This window comes from Cydia splendana, chromosome Z, assembly GCF_910591565.1.
Source record: "Cydia splendana chromosome Z, ilCydSple1.2, whole genome shotgun sequence".
In the NCBI taxonomy this organism is placed as follows: domain Eukaryota; kingdom Metazoa; phylum Arthropoda; class Insecta; order Lepidoptera; family Tortricidae; genus Cydia; species Cydia splendana.
Window position 1 is genome coordinate 33,391,123 of NC_085987.1, and position 18,765 is coordinate 33,409,887.

The 18,765-nt window shown below is 37.9% G+C and overlaps 1 protein-coding gene across 1 annotated transcript in view; it reads right to left on the bottom strand.

The window, feature by feature from the left end:
* Window positions 1-300: 300 nt before the first annotated feature.
* Window positions 301-18,765, bottom strand: part of LOC134804660 (proton-coupled amino acid transporter-like protein pathetic) — a 38,336-nt gene continuing 19,871 nt past the window's right edge. The window contains exons 2-9 of the mRNA XM_063777773.1: window positions 7,903-7,959; window positions 7,731-7,819; window positions 6,208-6,285; window positions 5,808-5,958; window positions 4,687-4,808; window positions 3,923-4,007; window positions 3,171-3,637; window positions 301-984 (exon numbers count right to left, since the gene is read on the bottom strand). Coding sequence (XP_063633843.1) covers window positions 576-984; window positions 3,171-3,637; window positions 3,923-4,007; window positions 4,687-4,808; window positions 5,808-5,958; window positions 6,208-6,285; window positions 7,731-7,819; window positions 7,903-7,911 — 1,410 coding nt within the window. The 5' untranslated portion in view covers window positions 7,912-7,959 and the 3' untranslated portion in view covers window positions 301-575. The remainder of the gene's footprint in view (window positions 985-3,170; window positions 3,638-3,922; window positions 4,008-4,686; window positions 4,809-5,807; window positions 5,959-6,207; window positions 6,286-7,730; window positions 7,820-7,902; window positions 7,960-18,765) is intronic.

Consider the following 18,765-nt stretch of genomic DNA (forward strand, 5'->3'; position numbering starts at 1 on the left):
AGACGATTGTTATCTTGGAGGTAAATAGTCGCGCTACTTGTAATTGCACTCGATTTTTTTAAATCTTATTATATTCTACTGAAAAGGCCACATATTGCCGATATAGGGAATTAAAAATATAGGCACTTAAACTTGTCTTTGCTGATTTTAATTTAGATCTAGTCTTACTCTCCTCGAATCTGGGACAGGAATGCAATAAACTTTTTGATAGGTATACCTATGTTTGTACCCAGATTACTTCAATACTTTACTATATCACCTATAACTTCGTGGTTAACGCGTCGAATTCCCTGTTTCTTAAGTAGCACCATTATCTATTAATCATTGTTAATAGTTTAATAGTTGCATAATATAATAAATTAGTATTTTGATAATTGTAACTAAGGCTTAAATAACATAGTATAAACTAATTATGAAACAGACTGCTTAGCCACAATTGGTACTTTTTTACTAGCAAGGCTACGCACAGCCAAGCTCATATAATGCGAATGCTCCCGCAGGCATAAGGCCTGCTTTACGGCACACCGTATCGGCGGGCATTTCCTGTCCATTCTAACACTCACTCAAAAGGCCCACTAGGAATATGCTTTTATTATGTCGAAAACTGCGTCTTTCGTGCCGAAAATGAGCGCAAATAACCCAAATATGAGCACTAGAATGTTTTTCCAAATTAAAAATTTGCCTGGACCGAAGCCAATGTCCCAGTAGGTGATAACCTCAATGAACGCCGGCGCTATCAGGCCCAGGATGGAGAAGCAGAAAGCGCCGATGACGCCCATGAAGGGTCCTATCGTGGGCACCGCCACGGCCAGCATCACGCACAGCGTCACCATGATGGTGCGCATCACGTAGTCGGCCAGGTCGGGCCGCTTCGTGAACTTGTCCTTGATGCAGCCCCACATAATGTCTACGCACACGAAGAACTGCAGGCCGAATGTGCAGTATACCGCTATGGCGATCGAGATTTTCACAATTTGGGCAGGACTGTAACAAATAAGAATAGGTAAATTATATACATTTTCATAAATTTCATATTACGTAGCCAAGCTCACGTCCAGTATAGGGTTCCGTATTATTTGTTCAAAACAGACAAGGTTTTATTTGTAGCTACTAGGCACGGGCGTAGCCAGGGGGGGGGGGGTTTGGGGGTTCAAACCCCCCTCGAAAAGTTCAGAATATTAACATTCATAGAATTAAAATAAGAACAGGCGTGCGGCATATTTCATTGATTACTAACTATTACCTATCCTATAGTATACGGTGGTTTGGATTTTGGATTTCTCCGCCATCGTCGATTATCGGATCGCATCAATTACTTTCTAAGATATGATAAAGGTGACATTCGGGTAGCGACTGCAGCAGCATTATTCTGTTGCAATGTTACTGCTGCAGCACTGTCAATTTTCGTGATAAAATGATGTGTCTGATTTCCATACTAAAAGTAAAAATGTAAAACTGTCTATCAAATTGCGTTTTTTATATCGATAAATTTTCGCGCTCGCTTCGCTCGCGTTTTCAATTACTTTCTAAGATATGACAAAGGTGACATTCGGGTGGCGACTGCAGCAGCATTACTCTGTTGCTACGTTACTGCTGCAGCACTGTCAATTTTCGTGATAAAATGATGTGACTGATTTCCATACTAAACGTAAAAATGTACAACTGTCTATCAAATTGCGTTTTTTATATCAAAAAATTTTCGCGCTCGCTTCGCTCGCGTTTTCAATTACTTTCTAAGATATGACAAGGGTGACTTTCGGGTGACGACTGCAGCAGCATTACTCTGTTGCTACGTTACTGCTGCAGCACTGTCAATTTTCGTGATAAAATTATGTGACTGATTTCCATAGGTACTAAAAGTAAAAATGTACAACTGTATCAAATTGCGTTTTTTATATCGAAAAATGTTCGCGCTCACTTCGCTCGCGTTTTCAATTACTTTCTAAGATATGACAAAGGTGACTTTCGGGTGGCGACTGCAGCAGCATTACTCTGTTGCTACGTTACTGCTGCAGCACTGTCAATTTTCGTGATAAAATTATGTGACTGATTTCCATACTAAAAAGTAAAAATGTACAACTGTCTATCAAATTGCGTTTTTATATCGAAACATTTTCGCGCTCGCTCCGCTCGCGTTTTCAATTACATTCTAAGATATGGCGACTACAGCAGCATTAGGTACTCTGTTGCAAAGTTACTGCTGCGGCACTGTCAATTTTCGTGATAAAATGATATGACTGATTTCCATTCTCAGCTGTAATGCGGCAATGAACGTCACTCAATTTACCAAAAAAATTCAATGTATCTTGATGACCCTAGGGAGAGGGGGCACCATGGTCTAGAAATGCTTAGGGCATCAAAATATCTTAATCCGGCACTGGTCGTTTGCGGAGTCAAACGATTTGGGACTCGCATTTTATACACATTTCCATGCCTTCCCGAAAAAAATCGAATCATTCGCGAAAGTCTCGCAACGCATTGAGGTTACAAACGGCATGCGGTCTTCCTCAGGAGTCTGAAGAAGACCACGGTGAGTGGCGCTCTAGCCAGGCAGGCCGCTTCGCTTTCGCTCGCGTGCCTTACTGTATCGTCCGATATACACCTACTCTGTCGTTAAAATCACGTGTAAAATTATAATAAGGGCGCAAAAAAACTATTGATTTTGGAGTGTAGTTTTATTTAGTGGTACCTAAAATATTTTATCTGGACTACTGTCCTCTAGCATATCCATCTGTCAACTTTACTTCAAGTTCCGCCTCCAGGGGAGAGGGAGAGAAATTAGGATTAGAAATTAGCCGCTTACTGACACAGACAGAATTCCACGCGGGCGGAGCCGCGGGCACAGCTAGTCTCTATAATTTTCTTGTGTAAGGGTTATTTTATGTACTTTTAGTCGTTTTATTTTCTTGAACCCCCCCCCGATACTAAAACCTGGCTACGCCCGTGCTACTAGGTATGAACATAATAAGCAAATGCTCACTTTTGCTATCTTCGCAGCATTTACGTCTTGTTACTTAGAAGGAATGCATTGTTGCGAAAACTCAAATATTTTTTGGAACCACGATTCAAGTTGTTTTGTGACAAAAGGTTTTGATATGAGTGAATATTTCCGAAAAGTTGACTTTTCAGATAAATATTTTTCAAGACCCCTATGTGGGGTAGATACTTACATTTCCTTGATATCCAGATTTAGTGTAATGGAATCTTCAACCTTGTCAAGGTATCGCAGGTATCCAAGGAAACCAAGAAGCATGTAAATGAGAGTAACGCCGGACATTCCCTTATTGAGTACTCCACAGAACCCCAGCATCGAACGCGGCGTCTTCATGGCGTTCTCTAGAGGCATCACTACGCCGATAGCTTCCATGGCGAAGATCGTAAGCGAAAAGAATTGAGGCCAATTCGATGGTGATTGTACTAATTTTACTTTATCGAAATCCAGGCTGTCCGTGCCGACCAAGTAGTAAAAAGTTATGCCAAGTCCAACGCCCATAAAAACGTTAGCAATCATGGACACAGGTGCTAAGTACTTTAGGTTTCGGACCCAAGCCATGAAAATAAGAGGGAGAAGAAGCGCTATAATGAATATTCTTATTTCCACATCTTTTTCTTGAACATTCATGTAATGAGCCACGACCTGAGAAAAAAAAGTTAGATATCGATAAGTAGGTAGGTAACTTAAAAAAAAGCTTCATACAGCTTTAAGTCTAACTTGGTCTAACAGCTATAACAGACCGTTCGATCATATGAAAGGTTCTGTAGCCGTCCGGTCATCATATCTCTTTCTCGGCTTATAGTCATAGTAGTCCACATTATTATTATCACCCTTTTACCGAAAGTTAATTAGACATGAGGTTTCATGGAGCTTCTGGTTATATTATATTTAGGACATTTATTATAAATATCTTGAATCTATAAATACCTGTAATATGTTTTTGGCCACTATAACCGTGTACACCGAGCAAGTGCCAAAGTAAGTCATGAACAGACTGACAAGGATGAAAAGTCTGAAAATAAAGAATTATGGTAAATGTAAATAATCTACATATAAGAAACAACAATTTCGCAATGAACAATACTCGTAACTTGGCTCTGTTTTCTCGACTATTACTTTTTTGATAGTTGATATCTGGAGGGCAGGATTGAAAATACAAGAGAAGGAGGGGAAACCTAGAATTACCTACTTACCTCAGCCAAATAAAAAATAATGCGTCGTATGAGGAAATTAAAAGACCGGCACAAGAAAGAAATTATTGGCGATTACTCCACCGACAAGAGCAAAGCTCTTTAGTTATGATGATGATGATGATATCTTGCAGTAAGTAGGTATTTATTGAAAGTTTGGGCGTACCTTCACATATTATTTTACAGTACATATGATCCTATTTTCCCGCACTAGTGCGTAAAATTGCACTTTTCGTGCGTATGTCAAAAGTTTAAAGGGCCATATGTACTGTAAAACGTTGTACGATGCACGTGCGAATAGGTAATTCGCAACTCGTGTCCATTTAAAACACTCCCTTCGGTCGTGTTTTAATTTATCGCCTCTCGTTTCGAATTTCCTCTTTTCCGCACTTGTATCGTTAAATAACTAACTATTACTCGCAGTGCGATGTTCTTATAGTTAGCACTCCGCACATAGCCAACATAAATTTAAATATTGATTATTATATTTGTAAAGGGTACCTGAAGGCGTTTCCCCACCGCTTGAGACATTCAGGGCCGTTTTCTAGCGCAGCCTGTCCCACTTCTGGAAAACTCATCGTCGTTCTTCTCGTTTTCTTATACAGCACGTGGGCGCATTTAATCTGCAAGGTACAACGTTACTACTTAATGCAACATACTTCAGTAGGGTACCTAATCTACACTAACATCAATCAGTTTTCGCCTTGCTGTAAGCTCATTCATTAACCGTACTAAAAATCATAATTATCTACTCAAATATTCCACAGTAGAAAGAGTACCTATACCTCCTGACGGTTGCGGATGCGGGCGTGTTTTTCATTGGATTAGCTACCGCAAATATCATTTAGAGTTACATTAAATGTAGCTAAATGTAGCTATTGTAGCTGCATACCATCTCAATCATCATAATATCCAATCATGCTTTCTCAAAATGTATGTAACATTTTGTTCAATAACTTTTTCAACGGTTTCTGTTATGAGGACAATTAACTTTGTGGCAATATTTATGGCAAGACGAGGTAGTCGAGGTAAGTAGGTATACTGTGAAACCAGAATGCTAATACATATTTAGTACTCTGCAATCTTCCTATTTTCTCACGATTGAAACACGAGTAGCACTAATAAACATAAAAGTATATTACGGGGCTTATGGATCGGTTATCTTTTAGAATGTCGCCTGGCAGCACTGATTATTTATACCTACTTTTATGCTTCATATATTGATAATTTATATGCACATAAACGTAAGTACATACACACCAAATAACTCAAATATACCTACGCAGAATAATTTTAACGGCTAATGCAAATTATCTAGATTTCCTGGAATTTCAGGACACTAATTTAGTGGCTGAATTTTCCCTTTTAGTCACAATAATTTAATAGTTTTGTCGTAACATTCATAAAATTATTCGCTTTAGCTGACACGCTATAGCTATAGGTGCCCAATGGTACCTAATGAAAACGGGCGATTATTTATAGAAATGTCTATACAAAGTGACCCTATTGCGTTGATTTTGAGTGTACTTTAATATTTACGCGAGCCATTCTTCGGGGTTGTACTGTTAGTGCGCTAGCTCTGAGAACTGTGGAAAGGGAGGTGTAAGAATTCAAGTGTTTACCAGAACATAGGCGCAGTGCGTGCAGACCACGGCCACCAGGATCGTGAAGAAGATCCCCAGCACTAAGCCCGCGGATTTGAACGCGAACGGCATGGCCAGGATGCCCGTCCCCAGGGAAGCCTTCAGTAAATGCGTCAGAGTATCATTGTTCCTGGTGACAGAAACATTAAAATACAGTTCATGTAATCCGGTAGTACCTACTTAGATTTAGAGAATGTAGATACTTTTGATGCATAGTTTGATCCGCTACTTTTGATGCTGATTAGTATATTTTTGAAAGTTTAAAATTTAAAGGTAAACTTATGGAACTACATAAGTAAGTACCTACAAGTAGAGAGAATAATTTAAAGATTTTAGAGGTTCTGTATAGGTATTACTGTGTGAGGCAGTATGTACGTACGATGTAGGATTGTCGACTTTTCTCTCCGTAAATGGATCAAAATCTCCTGCGGACTCGACGTCTTTTGTCATATTGTATCTGAAATAATAAACAAATATGGAGATAAGTATATTATTAAATAGGAACACAAGTCAAAAATTCGCCTATTCCACTTACTCTACCGCGATATCCCCCCCAGTGGGGATATGTGGAATATTTTTCCATCTATTTCTACTAGTAGGGATACTTTTCCATCTATCCCTACTAATTGATGCCAAATGGATTTTTTTCCGCATATCCCTACCATTTTCCCCCTGGTAGGGTAAATGGATTTATATCCACCCGTACCTACTGTTTTCCCTCCTGGGGGGAAAAGGTGGAATTATTTCTATGTATACTTTTTGGTTTCCCCCCCGGTGAGGACGTGGATTTTTTTTTCACTTATCTCTACAACCTCGCTATTTGGTAGGGATCCATGGAAACTTTTCCAATCATCTTAACCTGATTGTATTTTGGTAGGGATACATGAAAGTTTTAGCGCAGATCACTTTAAATTTATCAATGTGTATTCTTTCTTATTTCATTCAGGTATACATTTGAATGCTCGAGACCGATCTCGGAGCATCACGGAGGATCACGGAGAGATCTAATCTTCCTGGGTGATCTGCGCTGCGGTCCGCCGGTTTGCGCAGGCCTTAAACAGCTAGGTAGCAGGGCGAGTGGATGAAATTCCATATATATCCCTACTAGACGACTAGGTAGCAGAGACGGGACGACTGGAAGAAATTCCATATATCCCTATCAAACAGCAACGTAGCAGGGACGCGTAGAAGAAATTCCATATATCCCTACCAAACAGCTAGGTAGCAGGGACGAATGGAAAAAAAATCCATATATCCCTAGCAAACAGCAAGGTAGCAGGGACGAGTGGAAGAAATTCCATATATCCCTACCAAACAACAATGCAGTAGGGATACGTAAAAAAAAAACCACCTGTCTCCACCTGGGGAGGAAAAAAGAGGTTAATGTGGAAAAAAGTTACCTATCCCCACCAGGGGGCCAATTTTTGAAATTCGACCACTCGATTTTCGTGCATTATTTATTAAATAATATCTCCACTACTAGGCATTTAAATTCTACTAATAGAATTGAAATCGAGTGGTCAATACCAATAGATTCCAAATTTCGATCGCTCGTATTTCAAAAATTAGCATTTCGCCGTTTTCCACCGATTTTCGAGTGACGAAATCGAGCGATGGAAATTTAAAAATCGCCCCCCAGGGGGGAAATCAATAGGTACACGTGGAAAAAAATCCACCGATTTCTATCAGGGGGGAAAGTAGTTGGGAAAAGCGGAATAAATTCCATCTGGCCCTATCATTCAAAAATAGGGGGTATAGATGGACGACTTGATTCCATGCATCACTACCGGTAGAAATGGGTGGAAAAATATTCCACATATCCCGACTGGGGAGGATATCGCGATAGGGATAAGTGGAATAGGCGAAAAAATTACGTATTTAAACAAAAATAGTAACACTTACTTGCTGACAATTTTCTCTTTGGTTTTTTCATCTTCCGGCATTAAGTTTTCCAGTTCGTGTTGCGGCTGTAAGCCGTTTGTTTCTTGTTTCTAGAAAAGGAAACCAACTTTGTATAGAACGAATTTCAACTAACACATCAAAGGTTTTGAAATAAAATATATTCGTTACTTACGGTGCCCATTTTGCTGCAATGGAGGCAGACCTTGGATTAGGATAAAGATGACGCGATCTGCAGGCAAAGAAAAAAATCACTAAGTAAATATGTATATTATTAAAAATAAAATGATCACAGGTAAACGTAACGTAACGTGGAAATGTAACATGATCGTATAGGAATGTGGTTCTGGTTTCGAATCGTGATAAGGGAATACCCATGCCAAAATGCAGCTTTCTAGCACTAACGGTCGGCGAGCTAAGCAGAGGACGGACAACAGGGGCCACATTCGACATGTACAACTGTCGGATTTCGCGTCAATTGAAATTCAACTGTGAAGTTCATTTGAAGTTCATCAAGTGCGGAAGTTCATTTGGTACAACCAATAATTTAACAAAAAACAACTTTCTTTTATTATTACTTTAAGGTTTATAATGGTTTGGTTTGGTTGTCACCTAACTGTTGATTGCTAATGTCAAATTTTGAAAAGTAATGATTCGATTCAACGGAAGTTCAACATGCGACGTCAAAAGTGGCATGTCGAGTAAGGCCCCAGGATATATCCAAACTAATATAGGGTTCCTAGTTGACTACAGAACCCTAAAAATGGTGCTCGCAGTTTCATGTATATGTATCTATAGGTACACGACGTGTTGTTGTATGAGAGTCATCTTTCTACGGCGTACAGTCGGAATCATCAATGTGAAAGCAATAAACGTTTATTTATTTATAACGTTTATTATTATCAGATACCTATATCGTAGCGGCCAAGGTGTTCAAAAATGTTTGAGCATGCACATCAACATCTTGATAATAGAGGCTTTGTTGTTATATTTGTGAACACCTAGGCCGCTCCTATATAAGTATCTGATGCGAAAGGAATCTTATGTTATAATGTAATTCAGGAAACTATGAATACCTAAAGCAAAGCCTAAAGTGAGCATTCAAAGAAGTTTCTACACTTTTACGTTACGAATCTGGTCAGATTTGTTTCACTCCCAACCGGATGTGACGCTAGTTTAGGTAATAAGTACGATTTGTTTGTGTACCCTACAATACCGTACCGTAACAAAAGTCTCGCTCTGCGTCTAATACATACATAGATCAAGGCCAAAATTATGTTTTATTTATTTCTTTACGTCTGGTCGTAGTTTGCATTACAATACCTTTTCACAGTTATTGAGAAATACTCTTAAAAACATTGACTTTATACGGGTGTGGCCTGTAATATGAGCAAAAAGTTAAACTGTAGGCTGTACTCCTCATACTGACCAACATTTGTTCAGCGACTTTTAAAAATAACTTGTGGTATGATTTTTAATACACTTCAATAGTTATTTGTTTTACAAGGGGGCAAAGTTGTTGTTTAACCGCTCATGCGAATATTGATACCCGAGCAAGCGAAAGATTCCAAAATTGAACCACAAGCGTAGCGAGTGGTTCGAAAAATGGAATCTTGAGCGTTACGATGGTTTCAAAGCACGAGGGTTAAACAAAATTTGCCCCCGAGTGAAACACAAATTTTTTCACCACACCAACCCGAAGCAAATATTAAATGTAAAATATCAAACAAAATCAAACCAAATCAAATCCAAAAAAGCAAACATAAGAAAACAACAAAAAATTTGCATTTTGTGGTTGACGACCGGTCTGGTCTAGTGGATAGTGACCCTGTCTGCTAAACCGATGGTCCTGGGTTCGAATCCCAGTAAGGGCATTTATTTGTGTGATGAACACTAATATTTGTTCCTGAGTCATGGTTGTTTTCTATGTATATAAGTATCTATTTATCTATACAAGTATGTATATCGTCGCCTAGTACCCATAGTACAAGCTTTGCTTAGTTTGGGGCTAGGTTTGATCTGTGTAAGATGTCCCCTAATATTTATTTTATTATTATTTTTTATTTTTATTTGATTACTTTGCCTCACATGTAAATAACATGCAACTTTGCTATCGGTTTTTGAAGTGCAAAGTAAGCCTTTCCGAGCTGGTGTGGTGAAAAGTTCATTCTAAGACGCAATGTATTGCGAATTTTGTTATGTTTAAGGCGTGACAAGCAACGTCAATCACAATGATATGGCGTGGCGATGGCATCCATTGAAGATAATATTTATTTTGTATGAAAAATAGGGAGTCTAAATACTTCATAATTTTTAAAAGTCGTTGAACAAAAGTGTCACCGTTTGAGGAGTACAATCCATGTTTTAATTATTTGCTCGTGTTACAGGCCACACCCGGTATATTATTTCGTAAAGACGGCCATACGGGCACTAAGTAAAAAAGTAAGTAAGTAAGTAAGCCAGTTCGTTGGTGCGCAAATGGCGTTTTTGCACATTTCGGTGGTGCGCACAACTGTGCATGTTCCCTCGGAATTATATGAATCGGCCTATCTTTACTTTTGAAATCTTTGCTTAAAATTGATTCGCGAATGAAGCGTCACAGCTTTAATTTGTTCATACAGGTTGTTATACAGGGTGAAATTTAAATCACTGGCCATATTTATTCCAGGCACTAGGTTACACTTAAGGAATCTATTTAGCGAAAAAAAAGAGTACATTTTTTTTTAATTTTCATTTTTCAATTTTTAAATACTTTCCACGAGTCGTGGTCACCCTATTACCACAAATGTAAACAAACCTAATAGTAGGTTTTAACAACAACATCAGCAAAACCCTTATCTGACCTTCACTAAACCTTATAATCGTTGCAATAGGGTCCACCTAGTTAGTGTTGGCGATGGTAGGCAGGTTTATCAATTTCGAGGGTAGTCTAAACCATTCCGCGCTAGCGGTAAACATAACGGTTAGCATAAATGATTAGTCACTCGTCACTCGCCAACCTTAAAATAATAATCGCGCGCGTACTAAGGTTTAAAACAATGTTTTCGAACCGGGAATATTAGGAAATGGTACGGTGTTATTTATTAAGTGGTGAGTGTTTACGTGGTGGCCGTGGTGCACAAAGATTATACGAAATGGAATCAGTTCCACGCCTTCGCAGACAAGGATTGAATCCAAGAGTACCATCTCGTGGGACTTTCGTTAATTGCGTCGACTTTTAATCAAATGTAAGTACATAAGATGATTCAATTTTTTAAATACGCCTGAATGCAAAGATTCCTGACCTAGTTTTTACTCATTGTTTTTAAGTCACGGACGTTTTGTTAATAATCATTAGTCAGAAATAATATTTTAGATTAAAAATGGGTTGCCTTTGCATTTTGACGGATCTAAGCCCGTTAAAGTATGAAGGAAAAATTAGCAACTTATGTAGGTAAGCGTCTTATCTCGCTGCAATAGGGTTCATAATTGGTGACGCGATTGCAAACAGCGGGAGGGGCGGGGTGTCAATGACCTTAACTGATAAGAGAGAAGCGGGTGTAGTGGGTAGTTGTCGGTTCACCATAACGTACGAGGTTTTTAGGACAACTTGATGATGAGTTATTTCGAAAAAAATGTACTGAGCGGTATTAAAAGAAAAAACACGTGTTTAATATTTTTTCGAGTTCTTTCGGGTGTTTCAATTTGGCCAGTGAATTAAATTTCACCCTGTATATAGCGGCAGTAAAAAAGTAAGTAAATAGCTGATAGGGCAGAAGTTATAGCTGTCCACCATCAGAGTTGCCCCTAGAGTTTTTTAGAAGTTTTGGAGTTAGTGAATAAACGGAATAAAGGAGTCGAAACATTAAAACATCCATCATTAGCATTGTTGTCATCAGAGTCCGTCTAAGCTAACTTTGCACCGATCTGAACAAAGTGAGGGACTGTCAGTATAAACATCATATTGCATTTCATATTGGCATTGCAATACCATGCAGAGTTATGATGGTCCGACTCTAGTATATCGTTCGCTTTCAGCAGTTTTTTGAGTTTGAGCAACAAGCAATCATCTAAACATTATTTCGTATTCAAGAGGATATATTAAATAAAAAATAAAAAATTTATATATTATATTTCAAACATAAACCAATGGGATATTTTATAAGTAGGAAGTACCACCTATAATTAGTTATTTATTAAATAAATACAAAATACTGAATACGATATTGGCAGTAGTTTAGTAGAATTACTACGTACGAAGTAATATTACGTAACGTAGGTACATATTAAGTACATAAGACTAAGTTTTTAATTCCGGCATGAAAACAGAGTTAACGCGATGTTCTTCTAATCACTTTGGCTTCGGTGGGACACGCTTGTCCTTGTGGTACATAGCGATAGGCCATAATATCTACTAATGATAAGAAAATGTGGTCACCCTTGCATCCGACACTGGTGTATCTAACGTGCACGTGTTATGTATTTATAAGTGTAGGTATTATAATAATTATTTTAGACGCAACTGAATCATTGTACTGTTCCATATTTTCTATAAATAATTAAAAGTTACAATACTGGTAAGGAATTACCAATGACATAAACGGATGAACTAGGCATATCTGAAATAAATAAAATCGTGCAAAATAAGTACCTAAGAGTTTGCTGGGTACCTATTTCTGCCTCTAAAATGCCACTCTTTATGAGAAAGTGTCAAGAAAAAGTAATTATATGTAAATTCCAGGATTAAGTACTAGAAAGTTTATGATCCCAATGTCTACTTACAGCGTAATTGAATACGAGTGTTTTATTCCTCACTATCGGATTTATCGTTTTCCACTACGACCGGGAAGCGACAAGCGACTGATCGTTGCCGGCCATCGATCGCTAGTGCCCGGCGATAACGAAGTGGAGCGTACGTATTGACATTCAAAGTTGACATAATAACCCTTCAAGTGGCAAAGTCACTTTTCAGTAGTTGGAATATAAACTTTATATTAATGAGTCAAATTTTAAATTTAATTAAAGTAATCGACCACGAGCCGGCGGCCTGGCACTTGAAGGGATAAATAATTTTTAAGAAAAAAAAACCGACTTCTATGGGGGCCGGTGAAAGATTATTGTAGATGGTACACTATGTAGAAAAGGAGGTAAAACCACCCACTTTTCTACTAGCATTTCGCTTCTGTAAGGGTCGTAGTTCTAGCCTAATAACCTAACCCACTTCTCTGATAGCAGTTCGGTTCTGTGAGGATCGCAGTTCGAACCTAATCAAACCCACTTTTCAAGTAGCATTTCGTTTCTGTAAGGCTCGCAGTTCTAACCTAACCCTTGTTCGGTTCTGTGAGGATCGCAGTTCAAACCTAACCTAACCCACTTAACGGCGCATGCGGTGCGGTGTACGGGGGTTTAAGCGGGAGGGGCTAGTAAGATTGGCATCATCATACTTTATACCTACATTTTATGGTAGGTAATCATAATAGTTTATTTAGTTAAGGTATCATAGGGGTTTTCCGGGTCAAGGTCCGGGTCCGAGTCCGGGTCCGAGTCCGGGTCCGAGTCCGGGTCCGAGTCCGGGTCCGAGTCCGGGTCCGAGTCCGGGTCCTAGTCCGGGTCCGAGACCGGGTCCGAGTCCGGGTCCGAGACCGGGTCCGAATCCGGGTCCGAGTCCGGGTCCCAGTCCAAGTCAAAATCGAAATTCGTAATCACCAAACGTGTACTATGCGTCGTTGAAGAGTTCTGTTCTGGTTATCATCAGCAGTTCCACTTCATCAAATGCAACAGTTTTTAATGTAAATGCTTGATTTTATGATGAAGATACAAAAAAATCTATACGTATGCCTTTAATATTTGAGGAGATCCCTCGATTCCTTATGGATCCCATCATCAGAACTCGAGCTTGACAAAAATGTGCCTTAAAAACTTAACTTGCTTAACAAACATAACGAAGAGGAAAAATCGCCAAACGTGAACTATGCGTCGTTGAAGAGTTCTGTTCTGATCGTCATCAGCAGTTCCACTTCATCAAATGCGACAGTTTTGAATGAAAACGCTTGATTTTCTGATGTACATACAAAAATCTCTATACGCATGCCTTTAATATTTGAGGAGTTCCCTCGATTCCTTATGGATCCCATCATCAGAACTCGAGCTTGACAAAAATATGACTTAAAACTTTACTTGCTTAACAAACATAACGAAGAGGAAAAATCGCCAAACGTGAACTATGCGTCGTTGAAGAGTTCTGTTCTGATCATCATCAGCAGTTCCACTTCATCAAATGCGACAGTTTTTAATGAAAATGCTTGATTTTCTGATGTAAATACAAAAATCTCTATACCTACGCATGCCTTTAAGATTTGAGGAGTTCTCTCGATTCCTCATGGATCCCATCATCAGAACTCGAGCTTGACAAAAATGTGGCTTAAAAACTTAACTTGCTTAACAAACATAACGAAGAGGACAAATCGCCAACCGTGAACTATGCGTCGTTGAAGAGTTCCGTTCTGATCATCATCAGCAGTTTCACTTCATCAAATGTCACTTTTTTGGATGTATATGCTTGATTTGTTGATAAAATCCTAAAAATCACTATATGTATGCCTTTAAGATTTGAGGAGTTCCCTCGATTCCTCATGGATCATCAGAACTAGGTTTTGACAAAAACGGGACCAATCTGTATGCATATACATTCAATCAAAAAAAGAATTTTCAAAATCGGTCCAGTAATGACGGAGATATGGAGTAACAAACATAAAAAAAGACATACAACCGAATTGATAACCTCCTTCTTTGAGATTTGGAAATCGGTTAATAACGAAATAACGCGATGTCAAACGTGTCGTCTATGACCGATAGTTACCGATGATATGTTTGAACTCGGCTTCTTGGTTACATGGTTTACATAAGTACGAGTAGGCATGTAGTTAGTTACACGTACAGACACCTACTCGTAGTGGGCATGTACAAACAGCACCCCTCCTAACTGTACATCGGTGGACCTTATCACAAAAGGCATATATAAGGTCCACAGTTACGATAACGATGTACAGTTAACAGTGTGGGCGATGGTACAGACAATGAATGTTTTAATTGAATATGTGTACGTTGTAATTAAGTAAGAATAAATAAGGATGATTCCTCCCGTTAAGCCGTTCAGTTGGGCCAAGCTAACCTTAATAACTTGAATTACATAGTTTTAAGTACTTGTTATTAAGGACTCAGTATTTTAAAGCGTGTAATTAGATAGGTACCGTGTGTAGGTATCTGTCCCTGAGTCTCCTGATTTATAGAGCATTAACACTATTTTTACATTAATAGTGTGTTAATGCTCTATAAATCTCAGGAGACTTATTAACAATATTTAACAAAAAATGCTGATAATCTGCTAACCGTTATTCGTAGGACGTAAGAGTATACGTCAGTATAAGTAAATATATTTTTTACAGTATTTACTCAGCTTATTTCTATGTTTATCGATTAAATAAAGCAATAAAGTGCGTGAGAACAGACCAGAGTGATCAGAACGAATAGTTACCACGTTTAAACTGATAAGTGTCTACCGTTTAACCAAGGCGGTTGGTAAGAACTAATGTCCGACCAAAATTGGTTATTTTGCCTAAACCGAAACTGAAAATTTTATACCTAAACGTGTTAAAAAGTCGTTGACAAATTTTTTTATGGGCCTTTCTTCCTAGACAAACAACATTTTAGTGTTTTTAGTGAACAATTAAACACTTATAATTTATACCCCTTACCGAATGCAATGCCATATATGGCGGATATAATATTCAACTCTATTGACAGCTATTAAAGTTCAAATTTAAACAAATATTTTTTATTACATGCAGTAAGGGGTTAAATAAAAACCCTTTTTTTCAAACCTGCAACTTTAGGGGTGTTAGTTGCTAGTCGTCGCGTTGTCTTTCTAAACCCTGTACACATAGAAAACTAACCCGGACGTGATCCGAAAGTACAATTTTGTAAATTTCGGCGTGATTGAGGACGATGATGATGTTTATGCCGAAACCTTAACTTCGGTTGGACACTAGTAAGAAGTTATTCAGCTGCGGACTGGTTGAAAGCTTGTTGCCGATTTGTATAAATTAAGTATATAAGTAAAAAAATGTTATACATAAAGTAGTTTTAGTCCCATGACTCAGCTACCTTCTACTATAAAATCATCCGTATCATGGTATAATAATATACTCCGCCTGGTACTCTATTCCCGTCTTTTCTAGGTCACCTAACTGACACAAGCCTACGTCATCACGCGACAGCGCTATATGATAATATGCGATAGCGGCCATGTTATTGTGACGTGCGTAGGCCTGTGTCACTCTGGGAATAGAAGACCATGTTTTATTAGACCATGATCCGTATGAGATAGGTAGTAGTAGTGGTAGACCTTTAGTGTGAATGGTTGCCACCTCCTTGGAACCGTAATGTTTTGTTATTGTAGCCGTGCGTTAAGGCTGGCGATCGTTTTACCCTTAATGTAGTAAATAAAGGTAGTGGACCCCGCAGTAATTCCTCAGCCAGAAAAAACTTTACAGTATGATAAAGTATCAATAAATAAAAAGTATTGTATAAATTTCCAAAGAATAATAATAATAGAATTAAAGTAAATACCTAAAGTTTTAAATCGTTAATATCTTTTTACGGAAAAATGCTCCGTTCAAACTTTCTTCACCAGACATATTCATGTAACGTATTGCAACAATATATGAAATATCAAAAAAATATCCCAGCAGAAATACCAGTATTAATAAAATAAAATTTTTTGGCGTGTCTTGGACCGGAAAATTGCTCAGTCTAATTTTTTCACTGGAATGCCATTTTATTGCCGTTTTATACCTACAAAATGAAAATCTAAAAATTTTCCATTCTCAGTTTTTAATAGTTCTATAATGCATACATTTCGATACGCATTTTTTTTGGATTTTTTTACCCACTGCGCCAAATTATATTCTAAGATCATATAAGAAGAAAAAAATGACAGAGCAATTTTCCGATGAAAATGACGTCAAAAAAATGAAGTATCATAAAAAAATATTCTCATGTTTGACAAAACTTTTAGATTTTTTTCTAGTATCACATACTGATACAAATAACTTATTTTGTAAAATAATTTTGGACTGAGGAATTACTCGGTTCAATATATAATCAGATTTGTGTTTTTACCTAACTTAGGAGTGTTTTTTTTTGGATATTTATAATGTTAGTCTCGGCTCATACTATACAATAACCAAGCTAAATTTCATCGACTGAGAAATTAATGCATGGGTCTCCATACAACAACTTGCTTCATTTACTACACTACCTGTCTTACTCGCAGCACACGCAAAATTGCTGCAGTAGGCCATCCGATTGACGCATGTGCAATGTATCTAATACACGTGTAAGGAATCGCGCGTTTAGGTATACATCTATGTTAATATTCTGACACTGCCAATAAAAAGTTGTTTATATGCTACGAAACAACACATTTACCTATTTAATTTACTTATTGTTTATAAGTGGAAGGTAGGTAGCTAAATACCTATTGTTGTGGTATGAAAATTAAAACTGTTATCGGTCAGCTAACTTGTAGGTAAGATAAGATAGTTGAACTGTAATGTCTTAAGTCATAAAAAAGGATTTCTCAATCAGTAGGTACCTAGTCTTGTTGCGGAATTATTCTTACTTGCGTCAACCAATTACTTTCGTTTGAAATTAAAGCATCCTACTCCTAATAAGACCCTAAGATTAATTGAAATTACTACAAGTGTTTAAAAAGCTAGTTGATATTAGATTAACTTTTTCTTAGTTTCTTGTACAGGAGCAGACACGAATGGAAAGCATCGTTTATCCGTACTTAGTTTATTTACATCACATTTAGTAATAGGTTTACGCTCCAGCGAACTCTCTAAAAGACATAATGATAAAAAAGACTTTCGCCATTATTCGTATTTCTCAAACTTACAATATAGGTGATGACAGGTTTAAAAATACACCGTTTCTTAAAATTCAAGAAAAAATTGCTTTGTTGATAAATCGGTCAATTACACAAAAAAGTGTGACTTTCAGTTGCGCTTACTTTAATAAAGTGAAATCGGTAAATCTTGGTGTGTTGTGTTCTTTTTTTATGTATAACAGGTAGATTATAAGCAAAGACAAAAGAACCTAAAAGTTATGTCGCCAAAACGAGACACCTTGCGGCCAAGCCACAGGAAATTAAGTAAAGTAGTCTCTCGATTCCCCCGACATAAAAAGTCACCGGTCAGTCTAAATAATGTCTACTCACAGTAAGTCTTTTATAGGGTATTTAAATGTTATTAGAGAACGCCAAATTATAATATGTAATTATAAAAAAAGGAGGAGGTGTTGGCATTGTTGGAAAGTGTCTTCGTAAACTTAAAGAATCTTGTTTTATAGGTAACTGCATAAACGCACGTGGAACAAGTTTAAATGTTTGAATAAATATACAGCTTTTGTTCGCGTGCGTGATGCCGTCACATTCGTTTCAACCTTGCTGCTAACCAGACTAAATTTGTATTAGTGCCTAATCCTCGACAATATACTCTTCATATGGACTCATCATAGTTTCCTTTACGCCAGATTTAACAGGTCATGGGCCTGCGCGTTTTCAATAAAAATCAAAACGGATTTCGAGCGTAAAAAGCGAAAATAGTTAATACGGTTGTCGGCAGTAATGGCGTCCAGTACAAGTTCCTCATCTCCACTCGTGATGGAAAAACTAAAAGGAATGGAAAACTATTCATCGTGGAAATTTATGATGAAGATGGTGCTAGTTCATGAAGATCTTTGGGATTTTGTGGAAAAAGAGGTTGACGATAAAAAACCGGAAGATGTGAAAAAGGGCCAGAAAGCGCTCGCACGCATTGCATTGTCCGTGCAATCGACGGCCTTTGTACACATAAGGAACGTGACCTCGGCACACAAAGCATGGACGAGTCTTCAGAAAGCATATGAAGATAAGGGATTAAGTCGGAGACTAGGCCTGTTGCGAACTTTGTTTAGCACAAAGTTAACGGATTGTCAGAGTATGGATAAATACATA